The sequence below is a fragment of the Cherax quadricarinatus genome, chromosome 74 (genome assembly GCF_038502225.1).
Source record: "Cherax quadricarinatus isolate ZL_2023a chromosome 74, ASM3850222v1, whole genome shotgun sequence".
Taxonomy (NCBI): Eukaryota; Metazoa; Arthropoda; class Malacostraca; order Decapoda; family Parastacidae; genus Cherax; species Cherax quadricarinatus.
This window is the reverse complement of record NC_091365.1, coordinates 13,911,872-13,931,693: the sequence shown is the minus strand read 5'-3', so window position 1 is coordinate 13,931,693 and position 19,822 is coordinate 13,911,872. Positions and strand designations below refer to the sequence as shown.

The following is a 19,822-nucleotide window of genomic DNA, read 5'->3' as shown; positions in this document are numbered from 1 at the left end:
GCTTGACTGTGAAGTCTGTAGTGGACATCTTAAGAAGATTTGATGATGTAACTGGATATTCAAGTACTCGTTTAAGTGGTCATGGTCTTAGGGCTGGCTTGTACATCCCCCTTCGGCAGTTCAGAATGACAGTTGAAATACATTCAAATTCTGTGAGGTGTAGCGACAACACAAATAAGCCGCCACCAGGAGAGAAATATCTGTGGAGGGGCCAGATGCCGTCAGCCTCCAGATTTCTCCTCTCGGCCAGTGCGCGCCATTGCTGCTCCGTGACGTCACGGCCGCTGAAGTGAAGCGTGATTTTATTGGTTCATTACTGGCAGTGAAGCGTTCTAATTGGCTGGCGGCGGCCCGAGGGGCGACACTCGCCACCTTCCATACTTGCCAGCCCTCACCACTTACTCAATTCCACAATCATACTTATATTCTCATATCTCACGTAATTATTTCCACACTTTGCATTGCTTCGGCAATTCAAGACTGCGCGCTTGAGTAGCATCAACACTGGTACTGAATGACGGCGAGGAGACGAGAGGAAGAGCTGTGTGAAGGCAACACACGAGGGGCGAGTTGGCCGTCGATATATGGTGTGTGAGAGACGGTAAATAGCGGTCGAGGAGAACTCATTTAGTGTGTGTGGACGGGACGTAAGGTTTAGCATCGTTCCCTGGGGATCAGAGAGGCTGTGGGTGGCGGTGAGCGATGAGTACACTGTGTGTGTCCACGTGGGTTTAGTGCGCACTTGACCGGCCCGCTTAAAAAAAAATCAAAAGCGCGCGAAAAAAAAATCACGTTTTACGCGGGAAGAAGATTTGGTGAAGCAAGCTTGTGTTGTTAAGCTGAGATAATTGCTCTGAGAAATATTGCTGACCTCAAGACTTATTACAAAGTGAATTTAGCGGAGATTTGTGGTTGTGAGCGCTGCGGGAGGTAGTGTAGAGCGCCGCTACCGCACTCATCACTACAAACATTAAGGTACAGTCATGTTGTTGTCTGTGTACTGACATTAACACGCACCCGTCAGTTTACACCTCCACCCCGTAAACTAACACTTCACCCGTAAACTAATACTTTCTACAAAGACTAACGCTTCCCCGTAAACTAATACTTTTTACATTCACTAACACTTCCCCCCCCCCTTAAACTAACACCTCCCCTTAAACTAACACTCCCTTTAAAGTAGCACCACTTTCTTAAACTAACACTTCTTTTGACTAACACCACCTTTCCTTAAGCTTCCACACTTTCCTTCCTCTAAGCTAACACTCTCCCTTCCCTAAGCTAATACTCTCCCTCCCCTAAGTTAACACTCTCCCTCCCCTAGGTTACATTCTCCCTCTCCTAAGTTAACACTCTCCCTCCCTTAAGTTAACACACTCCCTCCCTTAAGTTAATACACTCTCTCCCCTAAGTTAGCACTCTCCCTCTTCTAAGTTAACACACTCCCTCCCCTAAGTTAATACACTCTCTCCCCAAGTTAACACACTCCCTCTAAGTTAACACTCTCCCTCCCCTAAGTTAACACACTCCCTCCCCTAAGTTAACAGACTTCCTCCCCTAAGTTAATACACCTTCTCCCCTAAGTTAACATACTCCCTCCCCTAAGTTAACATACTCCCTCCCCTAACTTAACACTCTCCCTCCCCTAAGTTAACACACTTCCTCCCCTAAGCTAATACACCTTTTCCCCTAAGTTAACACACTCCCCTAAGTTAACATACTCCCTCCCCTAAGTTAACACACTCCCTCCCCTAACTTAACACTCTCCCTCCCCTAACTTAACACTCTCCCTCCCCTAAGTTAACACACTCCCTCCCCTAAGCTAACACTCTCCCTCCTCTAAGCTAACACTCTCCTTCCCTAAGCTAATACTCTCCCTCCCCTATATTAACACTCTCCCTCCCCTAGGTTAACACTCTCCCTCTCCTAAGTTAACACTCTCCCTCAAGTTAACACACTCCCTCCCCTAAGTTAACACACTCCCTCCCCTAAGTTAACATACTCCCTCCCCTAAGTTAACACACTCCCTCCCCTAAGTTAACACACTCCCTTCCCAAAGTTAACACTGTCCGTCTCCTCATCTAACACTCCCCCGTCAACTAACACAGTAGTGGTGGGGCAGGACCAGGCATCTAACACTCCCCCGTCAACTAACACAGTAGTGTTGGGGCAGGACCAGGCATCTAACACTCCCCCGTCAACTAACACAGTAGTGTTGGGGCAGGACCAGGCATCTAACACTCCCCCGTCAACTAACACAGTAGTGTTGGGGTAGGACCAGGCATCTAACACTCCCCCGTCAACTAACACAGTAGTGTTGGGGTAGGACCAGGCATCTAACACTCCCCCGTCAATTAACACAGTAGTGTTGGGGTAGGACCAGGCATCTAACACTCCCCCGTCAACTAACACAGTAGTGTTGGGGTAGGACCAGGCATCTAACACTCCCCCGTCAACTAACACAGTAGTGTTGGGGTAGGACCAGGCATCTAACACTCCCCCGTCAACTAACACAGTAGTGTTGGGGTAGGACCAGGCATCTAACACTCCCCCGTCAACTAACACAGTAGTATTGGGGTAGGACCAGGCATCTAACACTCCCCCGTCAACTAACACAGTAGTGTTGGGGTAGGACCAGGCATCTAACACTCCCCCGTCAACTAACACAGTAGTGTTGGGGTAGGACCAGGCATCTAACACTCCCCCGTCAACTAACACAGTAGTGTTGGGGTAGGACCAGGCATCTAACACTCCCCCGTCAACTAACACAGTAGTGTTGGGGTAGGACCAGGCATCTAACACTCCCCCGTCAACTAACACAGTAGTGTTGGGGTAGGACCAGGCATCTAACACTCCCCCGTCAACTAACACAGTAGTGTTGGGGTAGGACCAGGCATCTAACACTCCCCCGTCAACTAACACAGTAGTATTGGGGTAGGACCAGGCATCTAACACTCCCCCGTCAACTAACACAGTAGTGTTGGGGTAGGACCAGGCATCTAACACTCCCCCGTCAACTAACACAGTAGTGTTGGGGTAGGACCAGGCATCTAACACTCCCCCGTCAACTAACACAGTAGTATTGGGGTAGGACCAGGCATCTAACACTCCCCCGTCAACTAACACAGTAGTATTGGGGTAGGACCAGGCATCTAACACTCCCCCGTCAACTAACACAGTAGTGTTGAGGTAGGACCAGGCATCTAACACCCCCCCGTCAACTAACACAGTAGTGTTGTGGTAGGACCAGGCATCTAACACCCCCCCGTCAACTAACACAGTAGTGTTGGGGTAGGACCAGGCATCTAACACCCCCCCGTCAACTAACACAGTAGTGTTGTGGTAGGACCAGGCATCTAACACCCCCCCGTCAACTAACACAGTAGTGTTGTGGTAGGACCAGGCATCTAACACCCCCCCGTCAACTAACACAGTAGTGTTGGGGTAGGACCAGGCATCTAACACCCCCCCGTCAACTAACACAGTAGTGTTGTGGTAGGACCAGCCGCGCTTCAGCAAAACCATATAAATTTCTCGCCCATTACAAAGTATTGTAGACACGTGCATGCTGAGTCACAGTAAACTACAAAAATAACTTTTTTCCTAGTTCTCCTGTAACTAGTTAGATGTGGCTAGCAACCTGAGCTCTCCCTGTTCCACCAAAAGTTAGGATGGTTGGTTATTGGGGCTTGAAGTCTATTAACTACACGAGGGTCATTATGGCTACATTCAACCATTTCAAATTAAGGCCTTTCTAAAAATTTTCTCTTATACATTTAAATATATATTTTTTTTCATTTATGTTAACGTAAAAATTAATAATTTTGTACTAAAGGAGCCTTAGAAAACTTACCTAACCTTATTATAACAAGCGCAGTTTAATTTAGCCTAATCCAAGTAAATATATTTTAGACAAGTTTACAGTAATTTAATAATAAACAAACACAATTAAATGTATTTTTTTCGTTAGGTTCAGAATGACTTTTGCGAAATTATTGCATATACAAATTTTCGTTTGCCATATTCGGCAAGAAGAGCGTTGGTATTTAAGCCAAAGTCGCAAGTTTTTTCTATTCGGCATATATATATATATATATATATATATATATATATATATATATATATATATATATATATATATATATATATATATATATATATATATATATATATATATATATATATATATTAGAGAAAATTTAATTAGAACATTATCTAGTAGAGCGGGGGGAGGGGGGTAAGGGTTCTTGATCCGACCCTTCCCTTCGATCGTAGTTGATCTGACGTATCCTTTCCCCGACGCAGTGTGACTTACGGGTTCAGCGCTTCCCTACGATGATGATGCTCGAGAGAATAATGATAATGATTATAACAGTACTCTCATAGGCATCAATAATGGTGATAATTTTTCCATATGCATCATTGATGATTATTTCAAAACTGCCACATGCATCAATGATTATAATTCTCCCACATGCATCAATGATTATAATTCTCCCACATGCATCAATAATTATAATTCTCCCACATGCATCAATGATTATAATTCTCCCACATGCATCAATAATTATAATTCTCCCACATGCATCAATAATTATAATTCTCCCACATGCCTCAATAATTATAATTCTCCCACATGCATCAATAATTATAATTCTCCCACATGCATCAATGATTATAATTCTCCCACATGTATCAATAATTATAATTCTCCCACATGCATCAATGATTATAATTCTCCCACATGCATCAATGATTATAATTCTCCCACATGCATCAATAATTATAATTCTCCCACATGCATCAATAATTATAATTCTCCCACATGCATCAATAATTATAATTCTCCCACATGCATCAATAATTATAATTCTCCCACATGCATCAATGATTATAATTCTCCCACATGCATCAATAATTATAATTCTCCCACATGCATCAATGATTATAATTCTCCCACATGCATCAATGATTATAATTCTCCCACATGCATCAATAATTATAATTCTCCCACATGCTTCAATAATTATAATTCTCCCACATGCTTCAATAATTATAATTCTCCCACATGCTTCAATAGTTATAATTCTCCCACATGCTTCAATAGTTATAATTCTCCCACATGCATCAATAATTATAATTCTCCCACATGCATCAATAATTATAATTCTCCCACATGCATCAATAATTATAATTCTCCCACATGCATCAATAATTATAATTCTCCCACATGCTTCAATAATTATAATTCTCCCACATGCTTCAATAATTATAATTCTCCCACATGCTTCAATAGTTATAATTCTCCCACATGCTTCAATAGTTATAATTCTCCCACATGCATCAATAATTATAATTCTCCCACATGCATCAATGAGTAGCTTATTTTATTTTCTTGACACAAGACAATGTATTTATTTTATTTTCCTGATTGTAGACAAATTCAGTTTATTTTCCTGGTTGTGATTATATTATTTATTTTCCTGACAGTAGAAAATAAAATCGGTAGATTTTCCTGGCTGCAGACAATATATTTACACTGTATTTTCCTTTCTGTATACAATGCATTTACACCATTTTCCTGGGTGTAAACAATGTATTTGCACCGTATTTTCCTGGGTGTAGACAACGTATTTATACAGTATTTTCCTGGGTGTAGACAACGTATTTACACTATTTTCCTGGGTGTAGACAACGTATTTACACTATTTTCCTGGCTGTAGACAACGTATTTGTACTATTTTCCTGGCTGTAGACAACGTATTTACACTTTTCCTGGCTGTAGACATCGTATTTACACTATTTTCCTGGCTGTAGACAACGTATTTACACTATTTTCCTAGCTGTAGACAACGTATTTACACTATTTTCCTGGCTGTAGACAACGTATTTACACTATTTTCCTAGCTGTAGACAACGTATTTACACTTTTCCTGGCTGTAGACAACGTATTTACACTATTTTCCTAGCTGTAGACAACGTATTTACACTATTTTCCTGGCTGTAGACAACGTATTTACACTATTTTCCTAGCTGTAGACAACGTATTTACACTTTTCCTGGCTGTAGACAACGTATTTACACTATTTTCCTAGCTGTAGACAACGTATTTACACTGTTTTCCTGGCTGTAGACAACGTATTTACACTATTTTCCTAGCTGTAGACAACGTATTTACACTGTTTTCCTGGCTGTAGATAACGTATTTACACTATTTTCCTAGCTGTAGACAACGTATTTACACTATTTTCCTAGCTGTAGACAACGTATTTACACTATTTTCCTAGCTGTAGACAACGTATTTACACTGTTTTCCTGGCTGTAGACAACGTATTTACACTATTTTCCTAGCTGTAGACAACGTATTTACACTGTTTTCCTGGCTGTAGACAACGTATTTACACTGTTTTCCTGGCTGTAGATAACGTATTTACACTATTTTCCTGGCTGAAGACAATGTTGTCCCTATAAAGCTTTACTAAGAGCGAAACATCACAATAAAACTCTATACAGAGCGACAGGTTGTCGCAATAGAGTTCTACAGAGAGCGAAGCATCCTGGCAAAGCTAGACAGAGCGAAACATTGTCCCAATATAGTTCAACAAAGGGCGAAACACTGTCAGAATAAATCCTCTTCTGCAACCTGTATCTTTCCTTGTTATTTAAATGTAATTAAGTAATGTAATATCTATTTCGTATTATCTTTTAAAAGTATCCGCGGATATTCCATAATTTTGTTTGCAATGGAAGGGAGGTTGTTTGCGTTGGTTTGTTAGGTTTGAGGCCTATACACTGTATACCACCAGTCAGGGATACTGAAACTGTCAGGGATACTTAAAACGTCGGGGATACTGAAAATATTAGGGATATTTAAAACGTCAGGGATACTAAAACTTCAGGGATACTTAAAACGCCGACGCGGGGATTGTAAACTCTCAGTGGATATACACTGAGGGATACACACCAATTGGTTTTTATACACATCTTCCTGTGTATGGTATTCAAGGTTGTTAAGAGCAGTGACCATAATAGCGGTGTTTACACTAGCTGGTCAATGTCACCAGTCTTTGTACTCTCTGGAAAATGTCAGCAGTCTGTGTACTGTGCGATCTGAACACTGTGGAAAGTGTCAGCAGTCTGTGTACTGTGTGGAGAGTGTCAGCAGTCTGTGTACTGTGTGGAGAGTGTCAGCAGTCTGTGTACTGTGCGATCTGAACACTGTGGAAAGTGTCAGCGATCTGTGTACTGTGTGGAAACGAAAAAAGAGGAATACAACTGGTGTGGTGTTGGTACACAGTACAGTAACCTTCTCTCGTGAGGATAAAAGTCACAGTATCGTGGCTAACGAGACTCGATTAACCCACAGACTAGAAATAGGGCCTAAGCGGCCTCCAGGACGGACCGAAACATCGTGTAATTTCCTTTGTCCCCTCCAGTGTGTTAGTTGTAAAAAATTCTGTAATGTTTGAAGCTTGTCGTGTGGATATTTAAGTCAGGTATGATAGTGATGATACGAATTAAAGTTAGCTCTTAGTGTATAGAGAGAGACACACACATACACACTTTGGTATTTATATAGTGAGAGATACACGTGTCTCCGTGTATACATCAATGATTTACACCTATCAGTGTATAAACACCGAGAGGTAAAAATCCCTCGGTTTACATACACAGAAAGATACACATCTCTCGTTGTATATCCACAGCGATATGCACATCCCTCTCTGTATATGCACCGAGAAAAACACATCTTTTGGTGTATATACACCAAAAGCTGCCAATATATAATATTATATATATATATATATATATATATATATATATATATATATATATATATATATATATATATATATATATATATATATATCAAAGACTATTACTCGCTCGAAACAGTTTTAAGAATTAATTCGATTTAAGTTTAGATTCAATAGATTCAAGTTTAAATAGATTGAAGATAGATTCATTTCAAGTTTAGATAAATTCAGTTCAAGTTTAAATTCATTCAGTTTATTCATTTCAAGTTAAATTAGATTCAGTTCAAGTTTAAACATTCAGTTCGAATTTAGATAGATTTAATTCAAGTTCTGACAGATTCACAAGATTCAAGTTTAAACAGATCCAATAGATTCAAGTTTAGGTAGACTCAGTTCCCTATAAAAACAATTCAAGTTTAGATTCAATAGATACAAATCAAGTTTATATTTTAACAATCTGTCTATTTTCCAGAGATAAATAAAGCAAGTTTAAGGAATTATTAAAATTCTAGGCGACGCAATAAAACTTAAATGTAAAGATAAACTTAAGTTCTTTTTTGACTGTAAAAAACCCTAGTTCAGACATAATAATAATAATAATAATAATAATAATTATTATTGATAATATCACTGGTATTATTATATTGATATCACTATTATATTATCATAAAATAATAATGTAATAATAATAATTAGGCATAAGAAAGCGCTAAATCCGTATGGGTTAACGCAGCTCATGGGAAAATATGTTGTAATCAAGAATTATCCAGTGTAAAGGATGGTAGCTCCAGTTCCCTGGATCGAAAACCTCTGACCATTTAAGTGTAATTAAGTACATTTAAGTGTAATTAAGGTTAAATGACTTTAAATATGTCACCTAATTGCACGGAAACTAAACCCAGTGAAGTGCTTATGATCCAGGGAGGTAGAGCTACCCTCTCCTCCCTTGGATCAAATCTCATTTCCTCTCCGTCTGTTGGTGCTGCATAACCCTTATGGGTTGAGAGCTTTCATATAAATATATTATTTAAAATTTTAATTATAAAAATTATTGAATAATAATAATAATTAAACAAATACTATTTTTTACATAGTATCAAAATTTATAAACTTTAATAATAATAATAATAATAATAATAATAATAATAATAATAATCATCATCATCATCATCCATATAAGTTGACAATCATTTAAATTTGTTTTATAGATTATATTCAAATTATACAACAAAATGATTGCAATAATTTCTTAGTTATATCAACAATTTTGTAAAATAATAATAATAATAATAATTGAATTTATAAAGCTGTCCTTAATTGTTAAAAGTAATAACTTTTAATTATAATAATTAAACAGCGTAGCTGCCACATTATTGTTATTAATTATTATTATTATTATTATTACTGTTATTGTTATTATTTTCATTTGTAATTTGTATTTTATTATTTTCCATCAGTGATTATCTCTGCATAATATAAACATTACCTCAGTGTATATCTGTGTATATACATTGAGAGGAAGTTTATCTTAGTGTATTTGCATCTGTGTTTATACATCGAAGGTTGTATATCTGTGTATATACACCGAAAGGTATACCTCTCAATGTGTACTGTATATACACTAAAAGATGTATATCTCAATGTATATACCCCGAGAGTAAGTTTTTCTGGTGAATATACACCGAGATGTGTATATCTCTGTGTATATACCCATCAGATAAGTTTTAAACCAGCCTAACGATCTTTCCAGTCGTACTTGTCTGTACTGACTACACGTCTACCATCATAGTAGAAGGGGGGGGGGGGGTTTAGATACTAGTGAAAAACTTTCGATCCAGTGAACCGGAACTACTCTCCCCTTGAATCATATATGATTCCCCTACCGGTTAGAGCTTTGCAGTAATAATAATAATAATAATAATAATAATAATAATAATGATAAAAATATATATCAATATAATAATTAGTAATTGTCTTCTTGTTCTTCTTCCCATTATTATTATTATTACTATTATTTAAGGTATAATAATAGTGCGGTCAATTCCACGCGGTCAGTAAGCCAGTGTTGAGAACGCTGTCTGGCTTGTAAGAACGCGTGGCTTAACATTCCTTAATTCTCCGTATTTCGTACCTGGCTTGGGTAGTTCACTGAATCTGTTATCTTATGAAGACGGACTGTTACTGAAAGCGCTAAGGCTGCCTTCACTGCATCACTGTCTCACCACTGTGTCTGTATTGCATTCCAGTTATCGTTTGTTGCTGTGAGGGTGTATAAATCTGTACGGGAAGAGGATGAGGGGTTAAAGATGGGAAAGGGTCGTCCTAGGAAAGGTTGGAGGGAATGGGTAAAGGTTTCTGTATGTGAGAAGCATGGACAACCAGCAGGCGTAAGTGAGCATGTTAGACACTAGTGAGTGGAGGCAAGTGATTTTTTTTTATGACTTGAAGTGCTGTTGGAGTGTGAGCAAGGTAACATTTATGAAAGTATTCAAGGAAAGCGGTTAACCGGACTCAAGCCCTGGAAGTTGAAAGCACACTTCCTGCATTCTGAAGGATGGATGGGGATACTGCAGTTAGGAGGAGCATCTGAGCTGAATGTCGGCGCGACTCGGCAAGACAGCGATGGAGTAAGTGATAGTGAAAGTGTTTCTTTAATTATATATATATATATATATATATATATATATATATATATATATATATATATATATATATATATATATATATATATATATATATATATATATAGGACAAGCTTCTTTCTCTATTGAACTTTACTTTTCGCTCTATACAGAACGGAACGTTGTCTCTGGGAAAACTTGCTCTGTATCATGTCTTATTTGACTCTATTGTCGCTTGTACAACATTGGTATCGTGTTTGTGACTGGATGATATTTCCTGTCAGACAGAGGGAGTCTTGTGGCTGCCTCGAGATGAGCTTTGAGGTATTATGGTACGTGGAGGCTAATACCCTGAGGTCACCTGACTCTCTCTCTGTGACAGGCAGCGTCACCCTCACATTGTATCTCCTTCCTCACACTTTACTGAAGAGGGCTTATAAACAAATCTGAAATATTTAGTCTAGTCAATTTTACAATGGATTTACGTCACACACATGTGACTGTGGATATGCAAAATAACCTCAGTAAATGAATATTTATAAGGCAGTACCTTACCAGTGTTTTCTTAATGGTTACAACGGAACAAGTTTCCAAAGGATGAGGTGTAAAAAAATGAAATCAGTGACGTTATCAAGAAATAAGTCGTCATAACACAGTGAGAGACTGAGGGAGAACCTCGATCTCTCGTACCTAATTCCTGATAATCTGGCTTGTCGCCTTGATGGTATTGTGTTATTTCACTGGAAAAACAGTAGGTAGTTGTTCTGATATTATACAAAGAACTTTCACGGCACACATAAGTACAATAAGGCACCTAATTACTGGGAACGGTTGAGGTCCCTTGATTTGTATTCCCTGGAACGCAGGCGAGAAAGATACATGATAAACAATTGGAAAATCCTAGAGGGATTAGTACCAAACTTGCACACGAAAATTACTCCCTATGAAAGCAAAAGACTCAGCAGGAGATGCAACAGTCCCCCAGTGAAGAGCAGGGGCGCCACGAGTAAACTGAGAGACACACAATAAGTGTCAGGGGCCCAAGACTGTTCAACTGCCTCAAAGCATACATAAGAGGGATTACCAATAGACCCCTGGCTGTCTTCAAGAAGGAACTGGACAAGCACCTAAAGTCAGTCAGTACGTGTCCAGCTGGGCTGTGGTTCGTACGTCAGTTTGCGTGCGGCTAGCAGTAACAGCCTGGTTGATCAGACCCTGATCCACCACGCGGCCTGGTCTCAAGCCAAGCCGCGGGGGCGTTGACCCCCGAAACCCTCTTCAGGCATACATCTGCATGAGTTGTAGCTGACACATCCAATTTAGTTTTGTTCAACAAAGTGATGCTGCTGATCACAGAAAACAAGTCAGTATAAGAACATAAACTACCAGTACTACTAAAGACAAGTTTGGAAAGGAACCTGAACTATCAGTACCACTTTGCAGCAGGATGAGTCTCTTGGTATTTGGGAAGAAGATGCCACAAATTTCCTTGAGAACTTTGTGTCGAGGTTCACTGTAACTTCCTCAGATCCACGAGCTGCCATCTTTCTCCTCCTTCACCCAGTTAAACTGTGTAGAAGGGGCTCACAAATGCAATATAAAGAAATTCTTTACTGACAACGTTTCGCCCACGCAGTTATCTTTATTAAGAGAAACATATTTCGTTGAAGAATTCTCTGAGTGAAGGATCCATTTCCACCATCTCTGTCTAATTAAGCGTTACAGTCTAATCTTAAAAAGTCAGTTTTTTGACGTTTCGTTTAACGTCAGACATTAAACGTTTCCTATTTTTCCTCTAAATTTTTTTTTGTATTTTGAGTTGGGTTAATTTACGTTATTCTAGATTACATAAAACTACGAAAGAAAGTTATTTTAACCTCAAACAAATTAGAGAAGTGACCACGAGACTTCTGGCAGTCAGAAAAATCGAAAACGTCTGAATTTGACCGTTCTTACCACTCCCGTTGCGAGAATGGGCTAAAATATGTGACCTCCCCCCCAGAGTGGAGGGATACCTGTTGCTCTAAAGCTCCCTCCTCCCCTCCGCAGGGATACCAGCTGTACCACGAGTATCCCCAGCTGATCTCTGAAGAGCTTGAGTATGACCCGATCGGGTTTAGAGCATTTTTTTAATTATATTAGCCCGAAAAAGATTCACAACCTCACTTAATACACTGTATCATATATATGTATATTACAGCACATTAATACGTAATAATACACATGATATATGTATATTCACTGTAGGAACCTCAGACTTGAAGGGGGTTTCTTGAGGCCAGTGAGGGGAGGATGGTACTTTTGATGCGAGGAACTGGACTCGACTCCCCCTTCCTCGGATCGTGTCTTATTGCCTTAATTCTAGCCTGGTGGACTCTGTCATACCTGTTTCTGAATCTATGTATGGAGCTGTGTGTGTGTAGTTACTAGCTGTCAAAGGCACTTGTCGATAGATACTTGGCCTGTTTGTATGTGTTTATGTGTACTCACCTAGTTGTGGTTGCAGGGGTCGATACACAGCTCCTGGCCCCGCCTCTTCATTGATCGCTACTAGGTCCTCTCTCTCTCTGCTTCCAGAGCTTTGTCACACCTCGTCTTAAATCTATGTATGGTTCCTGCCTCCACTACATCACTTGCTAGGCTATTCCACTTCCTGACTCTATGACTGAAGAAATGCTTCCTAACATCCCTATGACTCGTCTGAGTCTTCAGCTTCCAGTTGTGACCCCTTGTTTCTGTGTCCCTTCTCTGGAACAACCTGTCTGTCTACCTTATCTATTCCACGCAGTATCTTGTATGTCGTTATCATGTCTCCCCGGACCCGCCTGTCCTCCAATGTCGTCAGTCCGATTTTCCTCAACCTTTCTTCGTAGGACATACCCCTGAGCTCCGGAACTAGCCTTGTTGCAAACCTTTTCACTTTCTCTAATTTCTTGACGTGTTTGCCCAGGTGTGGGTTCCAAACTGGTGCTGCATACTGTGTGTGTGTGTGTTCACCTATTTGTGCCTGCTGTGGTTGACTTGTAGCTCTTGGACTAGAGTCTATGTTCCTCATGGGCTCTGTCATACCTTCTCTCGAAACTGCGTTCACCTCCTCCTCATTCAGCTCGTCCTGCTTCCATACCATCCCCAGACTGAGGAACCATTGTTAATATCCTAGTGATACCTTTAGCTTCGATGAGAATCCAGGTATATTACTAATCTCTCTGCAGTTTACACCGTTCATTGTAAACTCGAATACATGCGTTCATTTCTGAACGTCCCAAATATATAAAAAAAGTTTAGATTATGAGGCACAAATCCCCTCAAAATGTGTACTTAACCCCCAGGAAACAAACTAGAAATACGGCTGGAAGCGCTGTTTGGGTATGTCCAGACAACGTTCAAATATCAAGTGTGCTTGAGTATTACGTTCTTACTGCAAGTGACGTTCCGCTGGAAGGATGCGAGTACATTGAAAAAATTACAACAGAGGAATCAATGTAGATAAATGGTTCAGAGAACCGACAAGTTGATAAATTAGACACATGTGCAACACTTGGGTATCTATTGGGGAAACGTTTCGCCACACAGTGACTTCACTATGTGGCGAAACCGAAGTGTTGCACATGTGTAATTTATCTTCTTCTATCTATGTTTAGAACTGCTGTGTATTATCTAGGTGTTTGAAGGATGGAGAGTAAAGCAGAAGACTCTTCACCCTTCAATACCTCCGGCCGATGCCACCATGAAAACAGGAGAGAGAAAATACGACCTCGTATTGAAAAAATAGAATGGAATTTACAGATGTGGAAGTAGATGGAATGCATGAACTTCAACTAATTAGTACCATTTCTTCGTAATTACTTGTATTACTCCATTACTCAGAGATACGTGCAACATCTGGGTATTAACTTAGTTTTAAATTGTAATAAACGATAGGGCTCAGCGGTAAATTGTTGGCCGTGTCAATCTCAGGACCTCGGTTCAAGCCCCGCGTCCATATTGCAGTTTATTCATCTGGGTATCTTTACCTGTAGAAGTTTCACTATCTAGTGGCTTTATCAGTTCTTTATCTTGTCGGTAGTGAATATCATTCATATACAGTCACACAGTTATTTATATCAGTGGATCTACTTCATAGCACATCATTGACTGTCACAGCCATCTACCTCAACAACCACAATTACGGTGGTTGGCTCTTAGTTAACTGATGGTCCTGATGCAGTTGCTGAATATACATCAGAAATCTATTTCATTTTGCTTCAGAGTAGTATAAGGTTGAGTCGAGTACTTATAAAGTTCTCGTCCAGCTGGTTCGTGAATGATTGTACTGTCTTCACGCTTCCAACTTCAGCTGGTAGCTCTATTCTGCTATAATTGTATAAGCAAAAAATGTTTCATAAGTTCGTACTGCATATTTTGCCTCAAAGTTTCATTCAGATGTTTAAAGTTATGGACTCGTTTTGCACTTCAAAAATCTTTTTATTGTTTAAGTGTATCAGAACCAATCAAATATTCTAAACGACTGAATGAGATCTTGTGGTCTCTCTTCCCTAAAAGATAAAACTCTGAGTGCTTCTTCATAGGTTTTATTTCTTAGTGATGTTACGAGATGGGTAACTCTTCTCTGCTCCTTCTTCGTTTTTTTTACGTAATTTAGACTACAATTGGGCAGCATATTTTAGATTCGATCGAAGTGCATTATTGTCTATAGTTTCTGGTGTTTTGTGGTTGAAGTCTCTAGCTATTTAACGATCAGTCTGTTAACCTTGCAGATAGGCGTTATTTCGTATCTTCCTGGTCGTTGCTTACGATTACTCCAAGGTACTTTTATCGGTTAGCTTTTTGCAAAACATGTTGTAATCATGTTTGAGATTGTAGCACCCAAAATGCATTACTTGCTACGTTGAAACTTAGCTTCCACCTCTCCGTCCACTAGCCTGTCCGGATCACTCTGAATACTCAGTTTGCCTTGGATGTTGCAGCTGCCCCATACCCCTCCCAGTTTTGTATTAACAAATATTGATCCTGTAAACGATAGCCCTACCTAGAAATCATTTACTTGCATTTTGATCAGGAATGGTCCAAGAACCAATCTCTGAGAAACTCCACATTTAACGTCTAGCCACTCAGACACCTCTCTGTTTAGTCCCACTCTGTTTCCTGTCTGTGAGCCAGTCTCTTATCCAGGCATAAAGTTTATATCTTATACCACGAGCTTTTATTTTAGCCAGCAGTAATCGACAGGATAGCTTATCGAAGGTCTCATTGAAATCTAGATATTCTACGTCTGATGGAACTTTTACACCTGGTTTTTTGTAAATATAATCGAAAATTTTGGAGTAAGAGCATCAGGCATGATCTTTTGTTGTGGAATCCATGATGGCTTTCGGTTATTAGGTTATGGTACACTGTAATATTAACTGTCGTGACCCAATTAATAATCTCCACATGCTTACTTAAAATCGATGTTTAGCTGATAGGACGATAAATAATGGCACAAATTTCGACCCAGTTTTCAGATCTTGAGGTAACATTTGCTAGTTTCCAGTCTATGCCCGAAATGCCTGGGCATGCTAGTGACCTTCCTTGTAATTAATATTTTATAACATTTAAACCACACATTGCAAACTCTGCAAGGAAATAAAAATTTCCATTTTCATATCTTACACAAATACCCGTACATGGGAGAATGAAATTTATGAAGGACCGAAACATCGTCGTAAGTTGCATTCTCCTGCGTGCAGGTATTTGTGTATTGTTCCAGTCATGGAATTGTGCCTTTTTGTTCTTCACTCATAGATATTTCCCTCCTGGTGGCTGTTTGGACTAAACCAAGATTCACTCATGACAATGATATGTGGATAATCTAATGGAAAATTCTAAAACCTTAGTTTAAAAGACTTAATTCACCCAGCTGGTTTACACTAGCTGGGAAAGTCAGTTCAGAGTCCTGAAGAATTAGAGACGGGTGCAACACCTGGGTATCCTTATTTCAACACGTTTCACAATACAATGGCTTCTTCAATTCATTACAGAGATGATATGTGAACTGTAAAAGCCACTGATGAGCGAAACATCTCCAAATAAGGATACACAGGTGTTGCACGTGTCTAGTTAGCAAACAACTGCTAAAGTGTAAGCCAACGATTTCCCTGGACTCTTACCTTGAGCATATAAGGCGCAAGCTTATTTACCAAGACTTTTTGTGGAAAAAGGCGCGCCTTATATACCGGAAAATACGGTACATACCCACATTGTAAGTTCGCAGTTTTGGGTCGGAGGACGTGCTGATGTTTCAGTGTAACCCCAACGAGTTTACCCTTCTCCCAAGGTATAAATAATAGTCTTTAAGCATCCTAACAACACGTCTTAGTATCTCCTACGTTGTAATCATATCTTCCCTCTTCCTAGCTGCCAAAGAGACGCCACACCACTTCCTGCTAGAACTGCAATAACTAGTAACAAAAAGCACTATTTAGTACAATTTAGTTGTTTATCATTGTTTAGTTCGGTAGTTTAGCGTAAGCACGAGTTATACTGTAGATTTTAACAATGTGAACTCTAGAGTATTGAGTATAAATAAATTTAGATGCTAGAGGATTTATATATATAAATACTGGTGGAAGTTTGTATGAGAAGTGCTTTATTAAGGTAGTTGGTATTGGTCAAACCTTCAATAATGGTACCATTAGTACTGTACTGGTTACCATAACTCATTCTCACTTCTCATTACCAGTGCTCATTACCATACTCATTATTGCGACCATTACTCATTACCATTAATTACCATGATCACTACTATACTTGCCGCCACTACCATACTCGTTACCACTACCATACTTCTTATCACTGCCATATTCATTAACACAACTTGAATCATTATCTCTGCCATGCTTATTACCATTACCATACTAATTACCACTAAAAAACCCGTTACCACTACTATACTCATTACCATACTCGCCATCGCACCTCACCACCATATTTATCACCACCACCATTATCATCACACCACCATTATCACCACACCATTAAAACCACCATTATCATCACACCACAATTAAAACCACCACCATTATCACCACCACCACCATCACTGTTATCTCCACACAACCACCAACATTACACCTCACAACAACCACCATCATACCTCACAGCCACCAATACCATCACTACCTCACAACCACCACAACCACACCTCACAACCATACCTCAACCACACCTCACAACCACCACACCTCACAACCATACCTCACAACCACCACAACCACACCTCACAACCATACCTCACAACCACACCTCACAAGCACCACAACCACACCTCACAACCATACCTCACAACCACACCTCACAACCATTACCACACCTCACAACCACCATTACCACACCTCACAACCACACCTCAAAAGCACCACAAACACACCTCACAACCACCACTACCACACCTCACAAGCACCACTACCACACCTCGCAAGCACAACAACCACACCTCACAACAACGACCACCTCGTCTCACAACCACCACTACCACACCTCACAACCACCATCATTACCATCACACCACCACCACCACCACCAACGTCGTGTTACCTCGCCACCGCCGCCGCCGCCACCGCCACACCTCACCACCACAACCACCACTACTACCACACCCCACCACAACTACTAACCACCACCACTACCACACTAATCAGCTCCTTCCGCAGGGTGTGCGGTAGCGGTGGCGGGCCGGGCGGGCCGCAAGTGGCCACCGATATGCTCTCTCCGGTGGATGCTGGCCCGCATGGGCCGCATGGCCCGCATGGGCCACATGGGCCACATGGCCCACATGGCCATCACCCGTGGGCGCCCACCTCTCTGGACGACATGTCGCATAAGGGTGAGTTACAACTCTTTAATGGTCGCTCTCAGATCTCTCAACTCTCTAATGCTCACTCACAGAGCTCACAACTCTCTAAAAGGTCACTCACAACTCTCTAATCCTCACTCACAGAGCTCACAACTCTCTAATCCTCACTCACAGAGCTCACAACTCTCTAATGCTCACTCAGAGAGCTCACAACTCTCTAATGCTCACTCAGAGCTCACAACTCTAATACTCACTCACAGAGCTCACAACTCTCTAATACTCACACAGAGCTCACAACTCATATTTTTGCATTCCAATTTACTTTCCCAGAAAAATTTTCTAAGTAACAATAGCTAGTGTTTTCTCTTGAGTTTCTAGGCGTTCTCTAGTTTCTAGAGCTCTTATGTGCTCTTCTGAGCACATACAAGGTGTTTCAACTTCCCATAAGCTCTCTAGGAACTGTTTTTGACTTACTAGAAGCTCTCTAGTGTCTAGGAACTATTGCCTTCCCATACGCTCTCAAATTTCTAGGAACTCTTGATGCCTTCCTAGATGCTCTCTAGTGTTTAGGAGAACTCTGTAGCTCTTAGGAATTCTCGATTTTCAACTAGTTTTACGGCACTCGTGATGTTTTCTAGACGCTCTTAGGTTACTAGGATCTCCTTAAAAAATTCTAGCATTCTCTTCTTCCTGTGAACTCTGCTGATATTTTGGTAGATTTGTAGCATTTGTGATCACTAAATGCCGTAACGTGAATTCTACGTGTGGAATTGACAATATAAATGCTGGTATTACCTCTGTCTTAACTCTTCATCTCGCTCTCACTCTAAGATGATGGAGATATCTTAGTATAAATTCTATTTTTCCTGTGTATGGAATAGGCTGTCCTGAGAGATGGTAATTCCCAGGTGATAGTAACTCCAGGTATGCTGGAAGGTTAACTTTGAAGCTGCTGTACCTGATTAACACTTGTTAGGATACTTGACGCTATCCTCATTGTCCTACTGAAGTCTCCCAGCTCTGGCTGACACTACTGAAGTCTCCCAGCTCTGACTGGCACTGCTGAAGTCTCCCAGCTCTGACTGGCACTGCTGAAGTCTCCCAGCTCTGGCTGACACTGCTGAAGTCTCCCAGCTCAGGCTGACTACTGAAGTCTCACAGCTCAGGCTGACACTACTGAAGTCTTCCAGCTCTGGCTGGCACTGCTGAAGTCTCCCAGCTCAGGCTGACACTGCTGAAGTCTCCCAGCTCTGGCTGACACTACTGAAGTCTCCCAGCTCTGGCTGACACTACTGAAGTCTCCCAGCTCTGGCTGACACTGCTGAAGTCTCCCAGCTCTGGCTGACACTGCTGAAGTCTCCCAGCTCAGGCTGACACGGCTGAAGTCTCCCATCTTAATCTGACATTACTGAAGTCTCCCAGCTTAGAATGACACTGCTGAAGTCTCCCAGCTTAGAATGACACTGCTGAAGTCTCCCAACTGTGGCTAACTCTACGTGTGAAGCACCTCGCTATGCATGGTGGTGGTGGTGGTGGGGGTTAAGTACCTCGCGATATGATACTTCTAAGAGCACATCTCAGCACGTACGAGATAATCTTTCAGTAACTTC

The 19,822-nt window shown here is 40.6% G+C and overlaps 1 protein-coding gene across 6 annotated transcripts in view; it reads left to right on the top strand.

The window, feature by feature from the left end:
• The first annotated feature begins 449 nt into the window (after positions 1-449).
• LOC128700231 (paired box protein Pax-6) overlaps positions 450-19,822 on the top strand; it is a 299,207-nt gene continuing 279,834 nt past the window's right edge. For all 6 annotated transcript variants that reach the window (XM_070100798.1, XM_070100797.1, XM_070100794.1 and 3 more), the window contains exons 1-2: positions 450-975; positions 18,070-18,242. In XM_070100798.1, coding sequence (XP_069956899.1) covers positions 18,119-18,242 — 124 coding nt within the window. In that variant the 5' untranslated portion in view covers positions 450-975; positions 18,070-18,118. The remainder of the gene's footprint in view (positions 976-18,069; positions 18,243-19,822) is intronic.